Here is a 22251-nt window from a genome sequence, read left to right on the forward strand (position 1 = left end):
CGTAAAATTCCGACTATTGATGTTCCCCCATGTCATTAATTTTTTTATGTAATCCTCCATATGGAAAGGAGAAAATAGAAGAAAAAAAATCAAAAATTTAAAATGGAGAGAAGAGATCTAGAAAAAGTAGTAAATGGCGCATATAATTGAGAGAACAAAAAAAGTTGCAGAGAAGAAAAGAAAATGAGAATAAGTGACTGCACACAAGGGTAATAAAGGAATTTTGATTAGGGGTAAATTTGGTATTTTAGATGGTGGTTGTATTGAGCAAAAAAATGGGCTGCAGATAGAATTTCTCATTTGAATTAGGGAAATTCCATGGAAAATTTTATTCATAACCATGTTTTTGCTCTTTGCAGTCATAAGTAAAATAAATTTAATAAATACTCTTCATAGTCACTTTTATTACTTTTCTTCAATCACTTAGATTGCGTTCTCTTTACTATTTTTAAGTCATTTTTAGTTTTTAATTTTCTAAAATAATAAAAACACGTTCTCTTTACTATTTTTAAAAATGAGTTTTTGAAAACAAAAAATATTTATAAAAAAAAACTCAAAACAACAAAAAATTATTTTGATTGTTTTTATTCAAAACAAACTTTAAACTCAAAACACATTTATTTATTTATTCATATTTTATTATTATAATGGGAAAAAATATTACAAAATTCACTAACTTTAAAATGTATATATTTTTTTAATAATATATTAACATTAAATATTTATAATTTACTGAATAATCAAATTTATTGAATAAAATATCATTAAAAAAATATTTTCAAAATTTCAAAGAGAACGCGTTTTCTAATTTTCTGTTTTAAAAAATAATTTTTTAAAATGACAAAGAGAACGCGTCTTCAATTTTCTATACACAAACTACTAAAACAGAAAACTGAAAATGAATTCAAAAATCAAAACTGAAAATTGAAAACTAAAAAGAACGCAACCTATATTCCAAAATTACCCCCTCCCACATATCACATACATCGCGGTGGCCGTTGTAATACCCCATGTTCGTATGAAGTTGTCACGTAATTTTAATAAGTTTAGAATACCGAAAAATTAAATTGATAGCAGTTATAAGTACCGAATCGACTGCAGGGAGTGCCTTGGAGTGAAATTGTTTAAGAAAAATTATATGGTCCCGACGAGCGTATCGAGATAAGATTTATGGTATTGAAAGAAATCAGATCGGGAATAGTTTTCGGTACAGCTAAAATACAGCTGTCATTTAAGCTGAAAAATCGAATCGTTGTAGGAGGCTCCCGAAAAATCAACGAAACCCTAGGGGAGCTCCGGTTTTGCGTAATGAGCAACCCTTCAGTGATTTCGGGATTAATCGATAGCTCGGTGAGGACACTGGGGCGAAATCATCTTTTTTAACTAGGCTTCAAGTTATTAATTTTGTGTTTTCGATATCGTAATGTCAATTAATTCAGTGTTTGAGGATATTATTGTAATTAGATAATTATTGTAATGAATTTAAGATAAAATTTGGGATTAGTGCATAATTTTTATATATATTAGATGTAATATATAGTATATATAGATATAAGTGGCTGTGCGCGTGTGCGTGTGAGGCCATCTCTTGGCCGAGATTTTGCTGCAATCTGGAAGAAACTGTCAATGAGATTTGAGGGATTAGAGCAAGATTTGTGATTAAATGAAGTGCGTGGGGGGCAAGCTTATAACAGTAATATATATATATATATATATGTAAACAGTGGAGTGGTGGCTAAGGCAGGGTGTGTATAAATAGGATGCATTCGGCCAAGAGAAAGGCAAAGGAAGCTCGAGCCCGAGCTCGAGAGAGATGGAAGAAGGTTCGGGGAGGCGCAAGGAAGCGGGGGAGGCGGCCGAAGCTAGCCGCAAAAGACGAACAGCAACCATGGCCGCAAGCCGTGGCCATGGCAGCCCGAGCTTGAAGCTCTCAAACGACTGGTCGGCAAGTGGAGGGCAACCAACACTCGTAGCACCTGCATCAGGGTTCGTTGGTGCCTGAAGCAGCTCAGGAAGCGGCTAGAAGAAGAGAAGTCACGGCCATGGCTGCGGCTCTAGCAGGCCGTCTCGACGTAAGGAGGCTGGCCGCGGTACGGAGGCTGTGCGGGTGGAGGCTGCGGGGACCGGCGATGGCGAGGCTGGCCGAGGCAGTCGACGAAGGCGAAGGCGGCGGCGACGGCGTGGCTGGTTCACGCATGGAGCAGTGCGCGGTGTAGAGGAAGAAGAAAAGAAGAGAATGAAGAAGAATAAGAAAGAAAAAGAAAAAAAAAAAAAAAAAGAGAGGAAGAGAAGCTGGTTCGCGGAAGCAGGGGAGAAGAAGATGAATAGTAAAAGAGGAAAAAGAAAAGAAGAAAAGAAAAGAAAAAGAAAAAATGGGAAGAAAATGAAAAAAAAATTGTCGAAATGTCTCAATCCGAAAAATAGGATTTAGATATTTGCTAATATTTCAGAGATTTTGGGCGAGAAAACGGTTCGGGCACGAGTTTCGAGGATATGGCACGCAAACCGAGGAAGCCAGAGATGCTAAGTCAAGGTAAGTAAAATTCTCTAAAAAATTTTAGAAATTCAAGAATATTATTTTATGAATTTTTGTAGCGAAATAATTGAGAAAATATTTTAGAAATATTTAATTTGAAATTATTGAGGAAAAAATAGGAAGAAATAGAGAGAAAATTATAGAAAATGCCAGAAATTATGAAAAAATAGGTTTTAATGTTTATTTAAATAATTATGGTGATTAGGATATTTTGAGGCTGAAGTTAAAGAGACTCGTGCAAATTTTGAGGTTGACACGCAAATCGAGGCAATGCACGGATATCGAGATAGCCCGATAAGCTTGAGAAGGTAAGTGGTACTTCCCAATTAAAGTTAGTTTACGAAAAATACTTGGTTTGTGAGTGATTTATGTTCCTCGAAAATGTTTTTATCATATTGACATGCCTTGATATGAATCCATCACGTAGACTACATACATGACATGACTATAAAATGCATAAATACACGTTGATATCATTGATCACTCGCATTTGAGGCCGTAGGGAGTACGAACTGGCACCGCTGCTTTACTAAGGGTGCACCCATACACCTCGGCTTCGAAAGAGGGGGCCGCAAAAATGGTAGGTAGCATGAGGGGTGCAGTTGACACCTACGATGAAAGACATTGCATTCATGCACGAAATATGTTTTATGTACCCTTACTTAGATGATTCATCATCTAACTTGGGATTTGCCCTGGAATATTTAAACGTTCCAGGTGGAGATTGTAGCAAATATGAGGATAAATGAGGTATGAAATGGCACTTAGCAGAGTGCATGAGAAATGAAATGTATGTAACGTAGCTCCTTTATTTATGATTAATAAGATATCATGTTTCGATTTTTGCTTCCGCATTTGATGTGATTCTCTTTGAGATTAATGTATGGGAATTCTGGGATTCGAGGAATGATGTGGCTTAGCTTTAGTGTTTGAAAGAAAAAAAAATTATTATCCCGGAATTGTCCCAATTTATAACGTGCCCGGGAAAGCGGGGCGTTACAGCCGTGGCCGCTGGATTCGGAGGAGGTGGCGACCTTCGAACGTTGGAGTTCAGACAGGCTTCGAACGTTGGAGTTCAGATCGGCCACTGCCACCCCTAGTGCCTCCGAACCGTGAAGTTCGAAAGCATTGGCAACTTTCGAACCATGGAGTTTGGAGGCAACCTGCACTTTCGAACTCCAAGGTTCGGAAGCGTTGACTGCCTCCGAACCTTAAAGTTTGGAGGCGATGAGAGCCTTTGAACCATGGAGTTCGAAGGCGGCCTGCACTTCCGAACTCTAAGGTTCAAAAGCACTGGCTACCTTCAAATTCTCAATTTCCACCTTTTATATAATATAATATATTATATTACACATTTCAATTTGCACGGACCCTCCCTGTTTTAATTTGCAATTTGAGCAAGTGAGCAATGATGCACTTGTTGCTGCTTGGAGTTGAGTTAATATAATGCTATATGCAATACAGGTGCAATATGTATATATAATATATATATATATATTATTAAGATTAAAAGTAATTAGGAGTCTAATATTTATTTAATGAGTTATTCTTGAACTTTTAATTAAATATGTTCGTGAGATCTTATTGAGTTAAGATGTAAGTGAATATGATTTATAAGTAATTGATAATTTTATAGTTAATATTTATATTTATTGATAACAATTTATTAAATCTATATTGCATGTCATGCTTATAACTGTTAGAGGGACAAATTTATCACTCTGCAATGGCAAGTAATTCAAATGGATGATGACATTTTTTTAAACTTGTATATTTTACAATTTAATTTTTCTATTTCTTCTTTCTTTTTTGACAGTTTATATTTCCCACTACGTTTACAAACAAGACGAATTTTAAGTTTTTTTTCAGGACCCCTATATTCTAAACTCTTTATCACAATAACAATTATATTTTATTTTTCAACTTTCTTAGCCCAACCAATCAGTGTTTCTCTAGTATCAAAGAGCTAATAAAAGAAAACATTTAGATATATTTTTTCTCTAATTAAAATAATAATTTTAAAAAAATATATTAAAAATCTATCATACTTGTGAACTATTGAATAACATCAAATGATTGGTGAATTGCAAAATCAATTTTCTTATCTAAAAAAAATGAATAAAATAAAACACCAATTAAAAATTCGAAAACCCAACTTCCCGAATCCTAAGGTTCAAGAAGCACAATGTTGGATTCGGGAAACACCGTGTTTCCCGAACTCTAGGATTAAGAAATACATGCGTTTCCCAAATTCTGGAATTCGAAAAATTCACTAATACATACAATATTTACATACATACTAATTCAGAAAATCAGGGATTCTCTAGAGTTTCCAACTTCCCAAACCCTTACAAACACACACTAATACATACAAGATTTAGATTTTCTTGTGTATAATGTTATTTTTTTGATTAGTTGTTATCTTTTTCGTCAAACTCTCCTCAGTTCGTCGTCAACATTTGAGTGTAGTAATCCATGGCTAACTTCGACTTGCTGATATTCTGAGAGAAAATGGCTAAGTAACAATGGGTGTGAAACAAGAGGAATGAGTGACCTTGAGGAGAAAATAGTTTTTCAATTTTCGATGGCGAGTATGAAATAATAAGTAATTGTGATGGATGGCGGATGAGAGGAAATTACAAAGTTTAGCCGGGGGAAGAAAGTGCGATGTTAGGTGGTTGTTTAAAGTGGGTTGTTGAGCATTGAAGATGAAGGGTAAAATTAAGATTGCGTTCTCTTTACTGTTTTCAAGTCATTTTTAGTTTTCAATTTTTTAAAATAATGAAAACGCGTTCTTGTTGCTGTTTTTAAAAATGCATTTTTTAAAACATAAGAAAATTTGTAAAGAAAACTCAAAATAACAAAAAGTTATTTTGAGTGTTTTCATTTAAAACAAACTCTAAACTCAAAATACATTTATTTATTTATTTATTCATATTTTATTATTGTAATGGAAAAAAAATTACAAAATTCATTAACTTTGAAATGTATATATATTTTTTAATAATATATTAATATTAAATATTTATAATTTACTTAATAATCAAATTTATTGAATAAAATATCATTAAAAAATATTTTCAAAATTTCAAAGAGAACGTATTTTCTAATTTTATGTTTTGAAAAATAATTTTTCAAAATGACAAAGAGAACGCATTTTCAATTTTCTAAAAACAGATTATTAAAACAGAAAACTAAAAATAAATTCAAAACTCAAAACTGAAAATTGAAAAATAAAGAGAACGCAGCCTAAATTTGTGCTTAAGCCTATTTTAGGTATATTAAAAAGTGGCTGCAGAGAGTAAAATCGTGGTTGCGAATAGAATTTCCCAAATTCTATTCGTAGTCAACTTTTTACTCTTCGTAACCAGTAAAAATCTATTTTCTCTATTTTATTCTTTGCAACCATATTAATATCTCTTTGCAACCAATATTTTCCAAAAATATCCTCTTCTATTAGCATTGCACACAGCCACATCTATTTTCACACAATCATCCCAAAAACACAAAATTTTAATAAGAAATACAACATCTTCTTATGCTAAATGTAGATGCTTGTGTTCGAAATTAAAAGTCAAAGGACTCAAAACTCCATCTTCATGCAACCATTTTCGCACAGACACATATATACAAATATACACATTCGTGCACGCGCGCGCGCACATACACACACACACACACATATATTTACCAACGGTAGAACAATTGTTGTGGGATAGAAAAGAGAGAGATGCAGCGTCGCCATAGTTTATGGAGCTCTAAACCCTGGGGTTTGGGGCTTGAGGGCGTCCCCAAACCTAGGGTTCGGGGACGTTTGGGGTTTGAGGGGGCCATGGAGTGCGGTCACCGCCGACATGCGATCTCTGTCAAATGTGTATATATATCTATATTTGTGTGTGTGTGTATTTGGATGAGTATATATGTGTGTTTATGTGATTATATTTATATATGTGTGTTTGTGTATGTGTTTGGGTGTGTCGTTTCTAGCGTAAATGGATTGCCACGTATGATATATATGTATATATGTGTGTGTTTGGATGTGTATATATGTGTAATTAAGTGACTGTATTTATATGTGTATTTGTGTATGTGTTCGGATGTGTCGTCTTCGGCGTAAATGGGTGATCACATATAACGGCTGACTAAGCAGTTTATTGAGGGAGAAAGTGATTGCAACAGAGAGGGTAAAAATGAATTTTCAAATAAAGGTATTTTAGGTATATTAAAAGATGACTGTGAAGAATAAAACGAATGGTTGTGAATAGAATTTCTCTTTGAATTAAAGAGCCTAGTGATTAGTGGTTAATTTTGTAAAAATTCTGTTATAATTACACATTTCTTTTGATTTTAAAAATGGTTTAAGTTAGATATTAATATATATTTTATGGTTATATGCAAGTTTAAATTAAAAAATGAATGAAATGAAATTCTAAAGTAAAATTTAAAAATAATAATAATACATATATAAATATATATAATACTTATACATCAATACATGCGTGCATGTAATATATATATATAATATAATCTAATATATATATATGTGCCATGTGTAATACATATATATAATATATAATTTATTAATAACACTCAATTGCTTGTTTGTAGGCATTAAGAAGGTGGGCTTAGAGACTCAAATTGGATTGAAGAATGAAGAATTAAAGCCTATGAAGAATTAAGGCCCAACTTGAGCAAGCTCATGGAATATATCATTTGGAGAAGGCCCAAATATTATTTTTAATCCTAATGAAGATAAAAAAAACCCAATTATAGAAATCTATTTTTATTTTTTTTAATATTTGTTTTATGAGTGCTTTATTAGGTATGTATTTTAGCTAAAATCTATTTAACTATTAGGTGTGTATTATAACTAAAATCCATTTAACTTTAGTTGTGTATTATAGTTAAAATCCATTTAACTTTAAGTGTGTGAGTGCCCATTAGATATAATTATATTTAGTTAAATAATTAAAAATGTGTAGTTTGTATTGCATCTTGTGGGCTGTAAAAAGCTCACTTGATTGCATTTGTAAGGGTGATTATTATTATAAAATAAAAGTTTAGTAATTTTCTTAAAATTCTCTTTTTGAGAATTGCTTTTATTTTTTCTTGTTTTCTCTATTGTTTTCTATTGTGATCTTACTTTCTTTCTTCATTCTCTTGAATTCTTATGTCATTTATTGTTACTTTATTATCTACCGCTTAAATGGCCGATTAATTTATGCCTTTAAATTTCTATAATTTTAATTCCTGTCATTTTATTTTCCACCACCTAAATGGGCGGTTAATTTCTGCTATTTGAATTCTTGTCATTTAAATTATGTTATTTAAATTACGCCATTTAAATTCTTATCAATTAACTTTTAAATAGAAATGAGTAGGTAAATCTAATCTTGAGTTAAGGCAAGGACAGTGTCCAACGCCAATGATTCCCAAAGAAAGTTGCGCTTTAAATGAGTGACATTAATTTAAATTTCAATATGGGTGTGTAATAATTATTGAGAAATCACTAAGTTTGAATTGGAGCGTAAGCCTAACTTAGAGCTTTCATACCATGTATGGGAGTTACTAGAACTGAAAACACTATCATATCCAAACTCGGATGATTAATTTAGTTGTTTTGTGTATTAATTGTAATCTGATTTATGGTAATTGCTTAAACTAGAATACCGCATATCATGTATGGGGATTGCTTAAACTAGAACCATCATCATCTCTAATTGCATTTAATAACTAACCCTCATATCTGAAATTAAATTAATGTTGCTAATCTTTTCTGCTAAAATTTGAGAATCAACGGGTTGGTACTGAAATTATCTTAACTCAAGTGCTATACAATTTCATATCTTCACATTTAGTGTTTATTTTAACTTCTACTTTGTTTTATTTCCTAGTATCTGTTATCTAAAAAAACATATAAAAAAATCTTGTTACCAATTCATCCAAATACGTATGCGTGTGTGTGACATTTTTCTTTTCTCTTTTGCCATAAATAAATCTTTCAGTGGACAATCTGAATTTATCCAGAAAATATAAATTTAAATTTCGATTACAACTACACTCATACACTGACGAGTATAAACCTCTCACTAAAATAAAAAAAATATATAAAAGTTTTTATTGTGTTTTAATTGTAGGGTGAGAGTGTAGCCACCTAGTCAAAGAATAAATTTGATTAAAAAGCCTTCATTTAATGTTATTTGGAGAAAAGGTCTCAAGTATTAAATAAAAAGATAAAAATTATTATCAAATGTCCAAAATACCTATATATGTCAAAAGACCTTAATACCCCTGACTTCTTTTAACAAAATTTGCTTTAATTTATTTCTTCCTCAAACACACGTTATTCACAAAGGGTCAACCAAAAGAAAAACATTAATGGGCGAAAGTTATTTCCACCCCAAACGTATGTCATTCACGAAGGGTCAACCAAGAGAGAAACATCAATAAGCAAAAGTCTAATTCATTCCTTCATTACTCTCATTGCTCTTATTCTACAACAAAACCCTATAATCTTCCTTTTTAAGTTTTGATTTCTTATTAAACTTGTTGGATCCTTCCACGTTTATCACTTGTATTTAGAGAACAAGAAAGGTACATATTAATCTCAATTACTACACATTTCTTTTGTATATTTTCTTATTGTTTACTGCATTATTGCTGATATATGTATCTGCTTATGAATTTACAATAACACCACATATACCGTTATCTGCAATGTATAAACAACACCATCATTGTTATCTTATTTTTAACTGTCAGCATGTATATAACTTTGAATGTAATAACTATATATAAATATATTTTTGTTTTAGTGAGTTAATATGTGAATTCAATAACACTATAAAATAAATATAGGTATAATGTTATCTATAATGTATAACGACACCAGTAGCATTATCTCATTTTTAATTATTAGCATCTATATATATTTGAGTGTGATAATTAACAATAAAAATGTCTAGTTTAGTGCTGTTGGACTTAGGCTATTAGTTGACATTCATATTTTTATTGAAAAATATATGATATACACTTTGAATTGTATAATGTAGCACTTCGTGATATGACCAGCTTAGTTGTATTTGTTTTATGTTGAATTGTAGTTATGGATATGGTATGAATATTAGTTTGTTATTTCTTTAAGTTTGAGGAGAAAGAAGATGATGGGTGGACATAGAGATATATAGTGAATGGTCGAGCAAATGTGACTCATGTTCTTTTTTCAAAAACCACTACTTATGCGGAGTTGTACAATAAAGTTCGAGGGGCGTTGGAGGTGGATTTTAGTTTAAATGATATGAGATGGCAACTATTGTCCCTGGATTGTCTAACGTTCCAATTCCACCAATGAAGATTGATTGCAATAACAATATGCAATGATATCTCTCTATTCATATGGAAGTCCTTCTTTGTGCAACCCTTTTGAAGAAATATGTTGAGGAGTATCAAAAAAATGATAGGTTTAAGAGAGAACGAAAAACATGCAACTATTATAACACATGATGACTCGTTGAGTGAAATGCAAACAGATGATGGAATAGAATTTGTAGGCGTGAATAAAGAATTAAATTTTGTGCAAGCTAAGAATATTATGGCAAATGAGAGTGCTAATGGAAACTTTCTAGAATGGAATGGTTTGAATATAATTCCATTTAGCCTTGAAAGACGAGATATTTGCGAAGAATCTCTTGTGACAGGCGAGAATGGTGATGATGTCTATCCACGTAAACTTATTATCCACAACAACACCCCAAATTTAACAATTGATATAAGTTCAATCCCCTGTGGAACATCATTGAGGATTCCTAAATGTGAGGATGTGCAGAGGAAACAATTGTTCTCAACCAAAAAGGCTTTAATATCGAAGTTATACTTGCTTGCAGTGAGGTGTCACTTCAAGTTTAAAGTGAATAAGTTAAATAAATCCATTTTTACAGTTGTTTGTCTCGAGAAAAATCGTAAGTGGCGTTTGAGGGCAGAAAAGTTAAATCAATCTTATATATTTCAAGTTCGAACTTACTTTAGCCAATGCACTTGCTACATGAGTGTTCACTATAGAGATCATAGACATGCTACCTATTCACTAATTAGAAGTTACATTGCCTCTATGTATGACGATGCCAACAGGATTTACAAATTGAGAAACATCATCAGTGACATTCATGAAGAGTTTGGCATAACTATAAGCTATAATAAGGCATATATGGCCAAGTATTTTGCTTATGGACTTGTCCGAGGGACACCTGATGATAGTTATGCCAAATTATCATTGTATTGTTATGTTTTGAAGCAAACAAATCCTGGCACAATGACAGTCATTGAAACTGATGATAACATGGCCCTAGGACAAAGTATATGCAGATACCAAACTTCAATACGACGAGTAATTTGTGTAGATGGAACATTCATGACATGCAGATGTTGATGTACTCTACTTGCGGCCACCTATCAAGATGCAAATATCCAAATTTATCGGCTTGCATAGGGTATAGTTGACTCGAAGAATGAAGCTTCCTGAACTTAGTTCTTTCATAATTTGCAGGAAATAACAGATGACACGAAGGAGCTGGCAATTATTTAGACCATGGCACAAGCATTCCTCATGAATTTAGAAATGTTTACCTGTTTGGACATCATGGGAATTGCATATGGCACTTACACAATAACTTGAAGCTTCATTTTTCAAGAGCTGATTTGTTGTTATTGTTCAAGAAGATGGCATAGCCTTATACTTTAATAGAATTCGAGGCATACATGGCAATGTTTTGTGGTAAAAGAGATGGCATCAGAGAGTACTTAGAAAAGAGTGTTGGTGTCCAATATTGGAGTACAACACATTTCAAAGGAATTCAATACAATATCATGACAATAAATAATGCAAAATATGTGAATTCTACGTTGAAGGATAGTCAAGATTTTCCTATAGTTGGTTTGATTGATTATATTAGAGAAATGTTGTAGAAATAGCATTATGAAAGACATGTGGAGGAAGGAAAAATGCACTAGACAACTCACCCCACCTTTGGAGAAAAATACGTGCTTAAAGTATAACAAGTCAAATTGGTGAAATGCGATTCGAATATCCCCAAATGAGTTTCAAGTTGTTAAAAAACTAGAAACATACATTATTAACTTGGAAGAATGCACGTGTACATGTAAGCAAATCTATCTGGATAAATTTCCTTGCCCACATTCAATTGCTGTTATAAGGCATGAAGATCCTGACGGTTATAGAATTTAGTCTTCTTTTTATACCACTTTTTGTTGAAGACAAGGATATTTAGAATTTATATACCCATTGCCGAACAAGGCTGAGTGGAAAATTCCTGAGAATGTTAGGTTAAGAGTGATCTTGCGACCATTAACAAAACGATCTAGTGGACATCCACCCAAACAACGAAAAAAATTACTCAGAGAGGTACGCAAGTCGCGTAAGTGTAGTAAGTGTTTAAAGACTAGCCATAACCAGGCTACTTGTACAAACCCTTTATCAGCTGCTGAGAAATGAACACATATGTAGTCATTGCATCATTTTGAATTAACATGCAATATGCATTGTAGATTTCTTACCCATTCTACCATTGTTAAAATTGAAGTGTTATATGCATTTTCTTAACTTGAAACGTGCAAATGGTGGTTTTTTTTACGTATAATGTTGTTGGAGTTTTGTTGACTTGAAAATGGGTGGTTTCATTATGATATTTTGATTTAGTAATTTGAAAATGTGAAATCTCATTAAGTAAAATGGTGTTTATTATTTACTGTAACGGTTGAGGTGATGTTATGGTAACACTAAAACGACTTTTGTGTCGTTATGGTCATATTTTCCTTGTCTCTAGCCTTACTCACCCTAGAACATCTTATTTTCTATTAATTGACACTTTTTAGTTAGTTTCACAATTAAGAATCTATTTGAAAGGGCTTAAACACATAACGACTGAGGTGATGTTATAATAAAACTAAAACAACTTATGTATTGTTATAGTCATATCTTGCTTGTCTCCGACTTCCGTTGCCCCAAACATCTTAAATTGGTTATAATAACATCTTTAATGGAGTTTGGATTCTTAGTTGTTATCATGACCTCGATAACACTCAGTTTTGGTAATTTTAAGAGTAGTTATCATACATATGTGAAATGAATGCTTATTGTGTATACAGTGAAATGGTTGTGCCCTATTATAAAGAGATAAAAAAACTTATTTTCTATAATTATAAGTCCATGTCAACATTTCTAAGCACATACACCTGTCAAGAAACCCATTTGATAGGGTTTCGATCCCTTACGACATATGTGTCGTTATTGTCATATCTAGCTTACTTCTCGATTCTGTCACCTGCAAACATCTAATTTTTTCTTAAGTAGCATAAATTTAGTTAGTTTACTAATAGAGAATCCATCTGATAACGTTTCAACCCCTAATAATATAGGTGGCATTATGGTATAAACTAATATAACTTATGTGTTGTAGTTCTCATTGACGTGTAGTTTCATGAGCCATGGTATGACCACTCGTACGAGCTTCATGTACTCACCAAGCTAGGCATCACATACCTTACTCGATAAGCTATCAAAGGTGTTGATTTGCAGCTCTTGCAAGTATACCTCAATTGCAAACCAATGTGATGTTGGAATACAATGTGGAAGATAAAGATAACAATAAATACTCCAAGGTTTCCCTAAGCTAGGAATTACCCATTTGACATAATTAACCAGCTTTTTGCCAAATTCATACTCCAATTTTTTTGTGCCAAGATTCCTTGTTTCATGGTAGGCCTTCTTCACAAATTACCAAAATCCAAAGTCCAGAATGGCGCAATCTTGTCGAAAGAGTTTTTCATACTTCACTACTCGCTATTTGATATGAAATAATGCTGAATCCACGTGATGTACAAACACAGTTAAAAAAATAAAATCAAATATTAACATAGAAAATTGACAAAATTTTGCTTACGTTATCAATAAGCCACCCGTTCTTATTAAGTAAATCATCAAAAAAAATTCTTCCGAACATCACAGATTGCCAATGGCATGTCATCTTTGTATAATAGAGACGATAAACAAATCATAACTTTAGTGAAAAGCGAAGAGCACTAAGAGAAGGCTAAGAAGAAAATACATTACCTTGGTGAAGCTTTTTCCAACCACTTTGTAAGATCATTGATTTTTGTAGGATCCATTTCTCGAAAGGGTTCAAACACTTTAACATTCAACAACTTCCTTCTCTTTAAGGGATTGGTAAATAGGGAACACAATGCACATGTTCTCTTCTTTCTCTTATGCCCTCTTCCATTGGGTGATTCATCATCCATGTCATCCTCAAGAAAAATAGCATAACATTCTCCAAGTTCACCTATAAATTGGGTCAGATAATATTCAGTCAACAATCATTTCATATATCATTGACTACGCTTAATCTTGTGCAATTAATTCAAACAAACACATACAAACAAACAAAGAAGAAAACAAACATACAGGCACAAGGCATTTATACTCGCCAGTGTACGTTGCAGTACAAATTTATTTACTGGATGGGAGTCCAAATCGATTCACTGGGAGATCTTTATTAAGATGGAAATAAAAGTAGCGAAAATTTTCATGTGCTGAACAGGTTTGTCAGACCAATTCAACTGATTTTAGGAAAAAAAAATTGAATATGCGAGTGAAAACCAAACGTCTTGGATTAAGACAATTTCAATGTCAATCCAAATATTTTCCAAAACTCATAAAGAGCGTATCATCGGATTAAATTAATTTTAAGATTTTTGCTATTAATTAGGTTTCGGGATGATGATGGTTCTAATTCTAGTAATTGACATACATGACATGCCGACTTTAACCTAAACAACCACCATAAAAAGAAGCATATATAAGGTACACTTAAGCTTGAGGATTATGATATTTCCAGCTTGGACAACGCATGTACATGGCATGAGGGTTTTGGGTTAGGCGTATGTATCAATCCAAACTCGAGTGTTTGACAAAAGTCTAAAAATTAATTTTAACACCTCAACTTATAATAAAGTTCAGCTAACTCGGGAAATTTTAGCACTAGACACTATGCTTACCTTAGCCCTATAATTATTAGTCACACATCTTCATTTTTGAATATAGGAAATTAAAGTGCCGACAAAATAAAATACAAAAAAGTAAATTACAATGTGTAAATAATAGAATTTAAAATGTGAAAAATTAAATTGACTAGAAAGTAAATGCTGAAATGAAATTAGAATTTAAGGTGCAATTTATTTAATTGAAGGAATTGAAATTGCGAGAATTAAAATACATAATGTAAATTTGCAGTAAACAGAATTTAAACAATATACAGAATAAAACCAATACAGTAATTGTAAACGAAACCAATACAGAATAATAAAAGAACTAATATAGATGAGAACGCACAGTTTTAATTGAGAACGAGATCAATACAGTGAATGAAGCAATAACAAGATTGAAACACAAACAAAATATAAAAGAACAGTTTAATCTATCTCTATTCTACTGGAAACAACACATAAAATGAAGAGCGCAAAATGGAGAACAGTAGATGAACAAAATGTAAGAATGGATTGTAGCTTAACAAAAATTAAAACGAACAGTGAATGAAATTACAGAAAAGAGAATTTTCTTCTGCCAAAATCGAACCCCCTCCTATGCGATTCCTTCCTAGCGCTGTCCGAACCCCCTTATTCCAGTTTGCAAAAATAGCGAATGGGGGCTTCCCTTTTTCAGCCTCTGTGTCTATGTATACATATATATGAAGCTAACACCCCAATTGCCCTTGCAATTCAGTGAATTTACAAGGCAGGGACCACATGTTTAAAGAAGCTATTGTGTGTGAGCTGGACCTTCTGTTTATTTCCAATTTAATTTCATTAGGATGCTCAATTTGGACTTCAAATCCATGCGATTGGGCTTTGGGCCTTCAATTGCAGGACTTTCCATTGATTTGAGTCTCCCTGCTTCACGCATACATTTAATTGAACATATATTATAATGTATTATATATATATATGTGTGTGTCATGCATGAATATATGTATTGAATATATATATTTATGTATATATTTATTTCTTTATTATTATTTATTTTAATTTCTGAATATGTCTTGATGTTGATTTAATCTTCACTTTTTCATATAAACTTGCATATAATCACAAAACATTCAATTTAAACCCAATTTTAAGATTAAGATAGGGGTATAATTATAATAATTTACAAAATTGACTGCTAATTAATCACAAGTTGTTTTTATATTCAATCTACAAATTAGATACCTTTAGTGCAGTTTTCTACAAAACCCAATTTTAAGATTAAGATAATGGTATAATTATAACAATTTACAAAATTGACCGCTAATTAATCACAAGTTATTTTTATATTTAATCTACAAATTACATACCTTTAGTGCAGTTTTCTACAAACTGTTATGATAGATTTGATATCACAAACCCAATAGAAACTCGTTTGTCTAAACTGTGCTTAGAATCTATGATCAACATATGAGGCATTTGTTGGTAAATAATTATGGTAGTTGAAGGGTTCAAGAGCTTGCTTGTGAAATGAAGTTAATAGAAATTTAATTATTTTCAATACTTTGTGAAATGAAAAAAGTAAACTTGTAAAACTTTAACCAACCTTCATCAGCTACTTTTATTGGCATGACTTGTTCTTCCTCGTAAATGTAGTTTTTTACAATTATCGAGTTTTTGACTATAACCTCAAACACACATTATTCCTCTTGCCCTTTATAATTTTTCGGGACATTGCCTCTATAATAAGCACACGTGTTAAATCTCCTCATTTTTTACTGAAAGTCACATTTTTCAACCAACTAGAGCAACCTATCAATTTTGGTCTCCATCCGATCACATCTATCTGTTAATTAATCAAATTGATCTATTATCACATCTAGCAGCCTCCTCTCAAGTTCTCTCATTTCTTATCTATCAACTTGAGTTACATCATTATTATGATAAGAGGATGGTCGATCGCCTGGCTGATGGTGTTTGGAAATAGATGGTGCATCTTTCTCAAACTCATTTCCTCCATCTTAATTCAAGGTGTTATCCACTCTGAAATCTTTTATATCATCAAGAGGGGTCATTCCCTACCAAAATTATTCCTCAGTTTCTTTCGATGAAAGAAATAATGTGCAATTTACCTTGAGCTTCATCATTGTAATTTCATATTCCAAAAACTTGTTTACTTTTTTTCCCTTTAACATAGGCTGCTCAAATTCCCACCCCAACATTATTAGAATTCTATCACCTTTTAGTTTGTAAGTAAACTCCTCCCCAAGATCGGGAATTACTTCCAACGCCAAATCTTTAGAAAGGAAAATATTGCTTATAGTTTTTAAGTTAATTAGAACATTATACAAAAAAAGAAATTTGAAAACTATTACCATGATTGCGAATGAAAATCCGTGAAAGTTGTATAAATATAGATCATTTTTTCTATATTGCTTCACCTTTTTCCCCATATCGCCTTTGAATATCACAATTGTATACTTATACGATCTCTTTCCCTAGGCGTAGTGGTTGAATCGATCTAAATCATCAACCAAATAAAATTACCACAAGTTCAAATTTGTATTCTCTTCCATGGCCAACAAAACACATGCCAAAATTAAAAGAAGGCCCAACTTGAATTTGTCAGGTTGATCATTACATTTTGCGAAATGCACTCAACAATTGTTTTCTTATTATTTTTTCTTTATTCTTCTTGAAGTGATTATGTAAAATATCACATTGTAGGCCTAAACTCTCATTGTCAAATTTCAATTCTCCAGCTTCGAGATTTGTAACTAAAGTGAACTCTTCGAGCCTAACTCTTGCAAGTTGGTTTCCAAATTTAAACCATCCTTCATTCTCTTTGAAGGTCCTGACTGACCTAAGAATCAATTGGTGAACCATTTGCAGAGCTATTTTCATGTTTGCAACATTAAGTGTCCAAAGCATGACTTTGTAAAAAGGTCTTTGTGTTTGGCATCTAAACTATAATACACATCGTGAATCATTTGTATCCTATATCGGTTGTTTATTTTGCCACGTACATTGTCTTTAACATCAACTACATACTTTATTTCTATTTTTTGCCAAAAAAAAAAAAAAAATAATCAAATACATTAATTTCAAGTCTTAAAATTAGTTAATATGTATAGTTGACGAATCATATATAGATAACTCACAAGTGAATAAGTTAATTTTTTGGAGAAATAGAGAAAAGTTGGTCTGAATTTATTTTTGTAGAAGAAAGTTTTAATTTTATTGACAAATGAATAAAAAAATATAATAGTTCCATAGCAAAATGCAAGTGAATCCTTATAATTTCAATGACAAATGATGCACATATGTTCTTCATAAAAACTTAATAGAATGTTATTCCATTTGCCCAAACAAACAACTAATCAATCCTGAAAAAGACCATCTCTAATTACTTTAACTGTAAAAACACAATGGGTAATCAACCATGTGCCCAAGCAAATAACTAATCAACATTTTTTCCGATCATTTACATTTGCTATTTAAGAAATAATAGGTGATTAAAATAATTATCCTTCCAACGCAATTAAGCATTTACCCATCTAGCCCATTTGCTAATTGATCCACTTGGTGTCAAGGGTGTTTTGAAACCAACAAACTGATTCACAACCACATTCATTTAAGACATTTTATGTGTTCAATTTGTCATTCCCTTATCTCAAATTCGATTCAGAACCACATTCATCAACCAAATCACATTAAGTGGAAAACAGAAAAATGGAACACAATTTAGAAATTACATAAGCTTCTTACAACATTCAAACATAGAACATGCATAATAAAAAAAACTTGAAAAAATTCAAATTACATAAGCTTCTACGATTTACAAAAGTCACAATCTGTGCCCAATTGGTGGCATCACAACTGCATTACACTATGTTCAGGCCCACAAATTTTGAATTTTGTAACCTTGTTACACCATTTACTTCAAACGTAGATCAAACAAAAAATTTCCCTAACAGAAAACCCTAAAACATATGAATTAAAAACATCAAAGTGCAAGCAAATAACTAAGAACATTTTAAATATGGCAAACCCATATGCCCAAAACTGAAAACACGACACCAAATGTAGGTAAACAAACATATATGCATAGAGAAGGCGTGTAACAAGAGCTTATCAATTGGGAGATTTCCAGTTGATGCTGGGTCAAATGTTGACGGAAAAGGTGGCGGTGATTTGATGATTATTGAGCAAAACCAAGGGTTTGAAGGAAGATGTTGAAGAAAGACGTTAAATTTCAAAACTTTTTGGAGTGATTATGCAATAAGAAAATTAGAAAAAATGACAAAGATGAAGGAAAAATTTGTGTACATTGATCTCGAGGATATATTCATCATTTAACCATTTATCCAACTTTTGAATTATTTTTTTCTTACTTTATTTTGGTCAAATGCCATTTGACCAAAAGTTATGTGTGGGTAGGCCATTTGTCACAATTCCCCTGAAATTAAAATTAGGCAAGTTATGTAAACGAGTTGTGATAGTCCGACCCAACTACTACAGGTTTATAGAGTGAAAAAAGGAAAAGAGGGTGGAGATAGTAATGGGACGACAATGATAGCAAAGGCTTTTCAACCAATTTGAGGGTTTTAAGTGAAAAATGTTTGTGAGGACTTTCTCAAGAGTATTAATTTTTTTTTATAAAAAATAAATAATACATTATTTTACAAAAAAAATTTCATCATTTCATTAAATTAAAAAAAAGTTAAAGTTTAATCAATTACAAAATATGATAACCTTTTAACGAAAATGATTTTTCAATTAAAATATAATTTATGAGAAATCAAAAAAAGTTAAACAACTTACTACAATAAAAAATAAAAAATAAAATAAAATTTTCTTTTAAACTCTAAGACCGTTGGTGCAAGTTGAGTAAAAAATTATAAATTTATGATTGATAGATAAATTGATTATTGGATTGAGTGTCCATGTATTTGTAGGAAATTTGAATTGAGAGTTTGATTTTATTTTGGGCTTAATTTTTTTCTTAATAGAATATTTATTATTAAAAATAAAAATATATAAATTGTAAACTTTTAGGGCCTTCACAAATGCAAGGCCTTAACCGGCCTCCTAAATGACTATGATTGAGCCAGCTCTAATTGATAGGGATCGTTTTGTTTGTTTTCACGTCTTTATATTTAAGAATGTAAATGATTATTAAAAATAATAATAAGTATAATAATAAAATATAAATAGAAGAATTATTTAAAAAATTTATCAAAATAAATATATAAATAGAATTAATTAGAACCCTAATTCTATCTTTGTATGTATCTTAATTCTTAAAATAATACATGTAGTTTTATATGGGTATTTTTTGTTATTTTATTTATATTGTTTAAGATTTAAATATATACTTAAATATATTAACTTTAAATGTTCTATATAATTTTTTTTTTAAAACCAAAGGTCAAACTTAACAAAATTTTATACCAACCACCTTTAGTCTCGATGAAAATTCAATCCGACATAAATCCCACAAAATTTCAACCAAACGGGCTTTGACCTACACTACACGGGCTCGCCCCCAGCCAGAGCTACAGACCGGGGGTTCGGGTCGGTCCGTGGGGTGTGCCCCAAATATTCCCCAACCCGGTACTTCGTTGGTCCTCTACATTCGGAAGTTCCAACCCGGGGACATTTTCCACATTTTGTTTGAACGTCTTCACGTCTCTTTCTCTCTCCCCGTTTCCTAGTCTCCCGTAGCTTTCTTTCCCCTTCGAAGAAGAAAAGCGCGGGATAGCGCCCTATACCTAGTTTATGCTTCTCTAATCTTCCATCGATTTCTAGGGCTTCGAACTTCGAGTCATCTCTTCACATTCTCCGCCGGAGCGCCACCGGAGTTCAAGCCCCCAGCAATGGCGACCGCTCCAACTTCCGCCGGTACGGGGACAACCGCCAAGTCCGTCGACGCATCGCTCTGGTGGGACTCGTTCAGTGTCTTACTTACCGAGCTCGAGGACGCTTCTCCCTCCGGCGACCTCCCGCCGCGCCTGGTAAAAAACTCGTTCTCCTTACTCCGAATTACCCGAATTGTGAGGTTTGTGTTATCCGCTTTGGGTTGAAACCCGTCCTGCTTTAGGCGAAGAAGTTGAAGGACAATCATGCGTGGTTCTTGGACACCGTTTCTCGCTTCGGGGCCCCGAATGAGAAATCGAGAGACGCTCTGAAGTCTAGCCGAGTTAAAGTGGGGTCGCATCAGTTGACTGTGCGGCCTGAATTGAAAGATACGGCGCTGAAAATCAGTTCACTTTTGGTAAGTTTTTATTTTCTTGATGGTGGCTTGTGGTTGAGCCAGGGCTTTATTGGGAAGTTATTGGCGTTAACCTGCAGAAGTCCAGTGTGGAGAAAATAAAGGGAACTCATAAGGGAGCTGATTTTGATTAATGATACACAGATAATTAATTCATTAACCATTAAAACTATGTTGGTCCATTCTAGGAATGCATTTGGCTGTGGAACATTGCTTTTGGGTGGGATGTCAACTGTTGGCTATGGGGGGGTCATGATGAAAGCAATCCCAAGTCTATAAATGGTTCTTTTTATGCATAAGTTATCAATATTAAGGATTGTCATGAATATACCTCACATATATATAATAATAAAATGCCAAAATACATCATTTGGTTCTCAAAAGACAGTCTTGTCGATATGTTTAGATAACAAAATGTAAATGAAGTCAACTACTTTGTAAATCTTAGCCTAACTATCTCTGTTAAAGCGTATGAGTATATCCTTCTATTCCCGTATAATTGAAGCATTGATGCAAAAATAGACGTATACCACATCCATGAACAGCATCTAGTACAAAATAAAAATAAATGAATATATGAGATTGTCCATGTAGTCGATCAAAAGTCAAAAGTCAAAAGTCAAAACTCAACTGCTCTGCTGTTGAATGAGGTGCCCATTCTCAAACATAGTTGTCCAAAAATCTCTATGAGATGGGTCACTAGGACCAGCGAGTAGCTCATAACTCATGCCTTAAACAAGATAAAGATAAACCTGACTAAGATAAAGATAATCCTAACCAACTCATTCAATGGTTGAACTCTAACTAAAATCTAGAATGGAGATAAACACAATCTAATCCAAGAGATAAAACTAATCCAAATTCAAACTCGATCATATCTTTAACATCCCTTTGCAAACTCAAGTGTGTTTGAGAGAACAACTTGAGTTTGCCAAGAAGAACTGCAGAGAAGGGAGGTAAGAAAACAAGTTTGTAAACAAAATCAAGAAGTTGAGAGAACAATGGAATCCCTTGGAATATACTGAAAACCCACTGCCTTGAAGAAGTCTTTTGCCACCAATTGAAAAAGAACAGGTTCTGTTTGGAAGAAGCAGCAAGAATACAACCAATGAGAGACATAGTTGGAAATGCACGACCAATGAGAGGCGTGGCCGGTGATATGAACATTCAGTAGCAATAGGGTCTTCTCCAAATAAAGATTGTAACAACTGAGATTGCAAAGGAAAAGATGGGGGCAATGACTTTGTTGACGAAGAACAAAGGTAGCCGTGACAAGATGGGAAGAATCGGTGAGTACAACTGAGGAGACTAGAGGTGTGTGGCTCTGCCTAGGGGGCAGTAATGGAGGACAACAACAGTCTAGTGGTGTTATGATTAGGAGCTCTTAGAAACTCAATTCAAGATACTA

At 32.7% G+C, this 22251-nt stretch overlaps 1 protein-coding gene across 1 annotated transcript in view; it reads left to right on the top strand.

Annotated features, from left to right (window-relative positions):
- The first annotated feature begins 20221 nt into the window (after positions 1-20221).
- The window catches only part of LOC127801127 (uncharacterized), a 152411-nt gene continuing 150381 nt past the window's right edge, over positions 20222-22251 (top strand). Inside the window, exons 1-2 of the mRNA XM_052335997.1 lie at positions 20222-20586; positions 20673-20846. Coding sequence (XP_052191957.1) covers positions 20449-20586; positions 20673-20846 — 312 coding nt within the window. The 5' untranslated portion in view covers positions 20222-20448. The remainder of the gene's footprint in view (positions 20587-20672; positions 20847-22251) is intronic.

This window comes from Diospyros lotus, chromosome 5, assembly GCF_014633365.1.
Source record: "Diospyros lotus cultivar Yz01 chromosome 5, ASM1463336v1, whole genome shotgun sequence".
In the NCBI taxonomy this organism is placed as follows: Eukaryota; Viridiplantae; Streptophyta; class Magnoliopsida; order Ericales; family Ebenaceae; genus Diospyros; species Diospyros lotus.